This window comes from Phalaenopsis equestris, unplaced genomic scaffold, assembly GCF_001263595.1.
Source record: "Phalaenopsis equestris unplaced genomic scaffold, ASM126359v1 Scaffold000724, whole genome shotgun sequence".
NCBI lineage: Eukaryota > Viridiplantae > Streptophyta > Magnoliopsida > Asparagales > Orchidaceae > Phalaenopsis > Phalaenopsis equestris.
The window spans coordinates 205006-210566 of NW_018165164.1; the positions used below are offsets into that span (position 1 = coordinate 205006).

The window sequence follows — 5561 nt, forward strand, 5'->3', positions numbered from 1 at the left end:
CCGCGCCTCCCTTTGAGGGCCGGTCGGTCCTCCATAGCCCCCACGTCACAATATCCATAAAAATTAATGATTTAGTAGTTATGACTTTAGATAAACTTGTAAATAGATAATAATTAACTACAGGGTATAGGATATGTAATACATTACTGAGGGTTAAGTTCGAAGAAATTAAGATTTCTATCTCATGCAATAATTGTTAAAGATCTATCAACAACTTTTCTTTTCTTATTGTTGGGAGAGAATTTGTTTGTTTGAAATATATTAGCAAGTTTTGTCAAGTGGTTATTGTCTCATGAATCTAAAATCCAGAAAGGGGAAGAACTATTAGAAGCACTAAGGGCATAAGAATTAGAAATCATATCATTCTAAACAAGAGATTAAGATCATGATAATTTCTCTAAGAAATTGAGAAAATTCCATATTTTTTTTTATTTCTTTTGAATTGAGTTTTTCTAATTCCAATAGATAGGCTTGTATTTTTTTATTTATGCCCGTACATCCTCCATAATATTGAGGTTTTCCATGAAATTTTCAACATTTATTTTTTATGTGTATTTACTTTTTGTAGTAATTGTACCCGACGTTACCATTGAAATAAGAATTTTGTCCTTCTTTTGGAGAAGATTCTGTGACAAAAGTCCTTACCTTGTGATTCAAAAGTTGTCCTGACAAATATCTCGAGAATAAAACCATTGATCATCACCATCATTCTTCCTTCTTTTGCTCGTACAAGATCAAATACTTCATTCAAATGATGGAGATTTTCTCTACATAAAGATTTGAATTCGAACTTGATAATATTCGTTATTGAGTCCTGCCAAAATTCAAAATTTTCTTTCGCACTTGATGAATTTTATAAGGGTCACCACATCCTCGCAGCAAAAAACCTTGAGATATTGGTAGTAGTCCAACTCATGTTGTTAAAATATTGATGACAAGAAAGTTATCTTGTTTGCTAATGAAAAGCTTGTCTTGATTTCAAAAATAAGTGCAGCATCTTTAATTTTTTATTAGGTTTGTTTAACTCCATCTGAAACTTCCTTTGAGATGGAGAGACATAAACCTCACACCGATCTCCGGTAGCATGGTATTTCACAACCATGTCAATCTTCCCAAAATAAGAACTTTGGGTTTTTGAGCTCCAAAGATAGATCGATAAGGTATTAGATCTTTCTAATTCTCTTTAGAAAAGTATTCACAATTTGGGATCATTGAAGATGAATTTTCCCGTTCAAGCGATAAAATGCTTGAAATACCTGAAGTACTCCTTTGGTCTAATTTTCACCATTAATTATGGTAGATTTCTTCGAAGGAAAGTCCAAAAACCCAGACATAATGGATAGAAAGAGAATTCTACAAGAGGGATAAGGAAGTGAAAATCATAACCTTAAAGAATAAGAATAAAGGTTGGAAGGAACGCTATAAAATTGTTCTAATATCATGTAGAGAATAATTAATAGAATAAAAACTCTCGAGAATCTTATTATCCTTAGTTTAATTTTTACCATTTTTTATGGTCGATTCCTTTGAAGGAAAGTCCAAAAAGAAAACTCAGGCCTAATGAATCGAAAGAGAATTCGGCAAGATGGAAAAGATTGAAAGTGAAAATCCTAAATTTAGAGAATAAGAATAAATGTTGGAAGGCACACCCTAACCTTGTTCTAATATCATATAGATAATAACTAATAGAATAAAAACTCTAAAGAATCTCTTTTCTTTGTATAAGAGGAGTCATATATATAATTCTTAAAAGTATTACAAAATAGGAATAAATTTAAAAAAGAATTAAGAGCTGATGTTTAAATGGCAAAGCATACATATTGCAATCTGAGGGTCATAAAGAGATAGGTTGTGTTAAGTTCTTTGCTATGATTAGGGCAGAATTTCAACAAATTGATTAATTTAAGATAGAAAAAAAATCTGTGAAGTGTAAAGACAAATTATATAAGGAAACAGCTAAGGTAATTATAATTTAGCTAGAAACAAGTCCCGGACATAACGTACAACTTAATCCAAATTTCATTTTAAGATTTGCAATCTAACATAAATAATTAAAAAATAGTATTTGTAAATCCACCAAAAAATATACAAACCTTATCTGAAAATTTTGGAAGATTTTCATTAGGATGGTCTCTAAAATATTTTGCAAGAAGGCTCCTATCAAGCTGCAATCCACCAAGGAGAAGCAAATTTATGATGACGTATTCATACTTTCAAACTTATAAGATAGAACCTCAACTAAAATAAATAAATAAATAAATAGAAACCCGACGCAGACCTTGGATTCGTCAACTTGTATTGGAAGGTTTAATTTATACTGTCCAGACTGTGCAACTTCAACCTCTCCATCAGTCACTATTGTAAAGTTGCTTTTTTCCATTACCTGCTAAAAAAGCTGAGGCGGTTACAATCATGCAAAAAAATGCTAATTTTCATTTCAGTCTCCAGTTACCAATGCCTAATCTATACTTGTAGTTTTAAACAAACCAAGTTTTTCTTTCGTCTTTATTACCTGTTTAGTGCAATTCAATCAATTTTGAGCATAAAACCAAAATATAAAAAAAATATTATTATGTTCCTTTGTTTTTTTTTGTCATTTCTTTTTAATTTCCAGGTTGCATTTGATATTTGATGTGATATCAAATATTTGAGTGTTATGTATCTAAATATGAAAGTTTAGGTGTCAGATGTGTAAATATATATAATTTAGTGGTATGTATGTAAATGTCCCTTTGTATTTTCAGAAAAAATCGTGTGCCCTAGGCCGGACTTGTCAAACCACTTTGTCGCAACAAAGTCAAATAGTGCAATGTTAATGAAACAAAAAGTTGACCGAAAAATATCACAACAGGTGTATCAAATCAAACAATTGACGAGCCAAATCAATAATCATTATATTTAATCACTTAATTTCAAATTATGGTGCAGTATATAATAACCATACTCGCCATTTGAAGCAAATAAAGCCTCAGCCTTAGGTGTATGATGAACATTTACAAAAACAATATAATAGAAGAGAACATGTGGTATAATGTGGATTCTATCAGCTGAAATTTTCAACAAAATTCTAGTAGAAATACCACCAGATACTATCAGAATTTTGTGGAAAGCTAATAGTGATGCTTTTTCCATTGGCTAAAAAAAATCCAAAATCCAACAGTATTAAACTTAATACAGACAAATTAAAATCCACCAAAAATTCATTGGTAACCAAAATAAATTCCCAACCCAATAGAAAGCCCTCATTTCAGCAATCCACTTACTATTATCTCGCTCACAAGTTCGTGTGAACTCATCTTCGGCCTTTCCGACAGCACGGCCCGTCTCAAAAAGCTATACTAACTTTTCTTAAAAGTGTGCCACATATAGTCAGATCTGTTGCCACAAAGATGCAACAACGAGTTGCACCTTCTACCACAGCTCAGAGGAAGCAACTCACCAAGCCTCGCTCTAGTTCATCCTCATCTCCAAATGAAGCATCTGTCACTATGAAACATCATAGAGGTACTATTCCGTGAATTAGTTTAAGGTAGTATTGGATCAGATGGTAATAATTTAGGATTTTAGAATTTTTCCTAAATATTTGTTGGTCTCATTATATGAAATTTATTTATATTTGTTGTATGACTTGTTTTTATATATAAGAGGTTCGATGTGCACAAGTCTTTTATCCATTTCAGTTGTTACACTAAATGCTTCTAAAGTTGTGATGCATAATTTCTACAATTTATTGTAACGATGTGAAGCATATTCTCATAAGTTCTAACGTTTTTTTTTTTAAATCAATATTTTTATCCATGTTATTTTCATTTTAAGATATAGCAATATAGGTGCATGTAAAGTTGTGAATCTTATTACTCGAGAAAATTTGCATGTAGCATGATACACCTAAAATATATAGTATTTTTAGACATATTTTTATACCTATTTTTGAGATATTGCACTTTCATGGAAGGTATTGTGTTTTTCTTAAGGTATTTTTGTGTTTTTCTTGCAGATACAAGTAAAAAGATGAAAAATGCTTAAAGGAGTTAAAAATAATCAAATTTTGAGCAAAAAGAAGAAAAATGTGCAAAAGAGTTTTGACGCCTAAGCATCAGATCTGGCGCTTAAGCGATGGTTAAACAGAGAAGGCCGCGCCTAAGCTCCAGAGGCCCCCCGCTTAAGCGTCAGTGGCAGTTATTTGATGAGTAAATTCGATTTTTGCAAATTTTGAAGAGGTTTTTTGAGGCACCTATTGGCTTAATAGGTGGTTTATAACCACCATGGATGAAAATTATCGCGAAAGGATGCATCTCTTAAGGCAATACATCGAATCAAGACATATCTTTGAAGAGAAACCAAGGCACCTCTTGAAAAATTATAAAAGAAAGAAGAGAGGACTTTGAAAAAAATCCTGAAAGTATTGGAAAGTTTTGAAAGTTCTTAAATTGGGGGAGTTAGTTGGAGAGATTTTTAGGCACCAATTTTATTTACTTTATTATTTTTGTCATTTTATTTTGAGTGATTGTAAAAGAGAAGAGATTCAAGGGAACTTCAAGAGTTTCATGGATGACTTGAGATAAGTTTTTATCTTTTATTTTAGACTATTTTTTGTTTTAATTGAGACTTGTTGGTTTGACAATGATTTCTACATTTAAACTAAAGTGTGGTTTTGTTTTCTCTATGAATTCTGAGTAGTTTTCTTTATCTTTCTTCTTAAAATTATAAGTAATTATATTTTGGACGAAAGTTGTGGAAGATATTGATCTTTAATGTTGGAAAAAGTTGTGATGATTTAAATCCATGCACTTCATTTACTTCTTGATTTGACCAATTTAGATGTTAAAATTTGTTGTGAGAACATGTAAGAACCGGGCTGGTATTGTCTCAGTCAATAATTGGAAAGAATCACATCAGGTTGTATGAACGAGAATGTAGTTCATATGATTGAGTGCAAATAAATAGGGAAATATTCATTAAAGGGTGTAGAGTTGAGTTATAGGACTTTAAAGTGACAGGTTAAAGCCCCTAACTTAATTTATTATTGTAGGTTCTGATATGAGATGTTAGCCCTTAGGTGGAGGGAATCGAGGGAACTCTAAAATGAGAGCTAATATATTCTCTGTCTAGCCAATCTTCAGAACTATTCAAACTTTAAATTAGTCATTGTTCTTTATAGCATCTCTAATAAGGGTAAAGAATATTATTATTCATATTTGGCACAACACAATTTGCATATTTCCACAACGGAATTTCTATACTTATTACTGATTCATGATAAGAAGAAAGATATTTTCATATTTATTATTTTTCTTATACAAATATTCTAGTTATCTTTTTAAATTATTATTGTTTTTATCAAAATATCAAAAATACCAAAAATATTTAAATTTCTATTACTACAAAAATATCTTTAATTTAAATATTTATCTTTTTAAAAATAGGAAGTTTTTTAAAAAGTGCATATTGCATATCTTCCTTGTAGGTTCGATATTCAGGTTTTAATCAAAAAGTCTAATATTACTTGATAACGATATGTACACTTGCGTAGTATCCCTATATATATATATATATATATA

The 5561-nt window shown here is 30.6% G+C and overlaps 1 protein-coding gene across 1 annotated transcript in view; it reads right to left on the bottom strand.

The window, feature by feature from the left end:
- LOC110030468 overlaps positions 1-5561 on the bottom strand; it is a 52395-nt gene that overhangs the window by 18471 nt on the left and 28363 nt on the right. The window contains exons 4-5 of the mRNA XM_020733191.1: positions 2279-2383; positions 2094-2165 (exon numbers count right to left, since the gene is read on the bottom strand). Coding sequence (XP_020588850.1) covers positions 2094-2165; positions 2279-2383 — 177 coding nt within the window. The remainder of the gene's footprint in view (positions 1-2093; positions 2166-2278; positions 2384-5561) is intronic.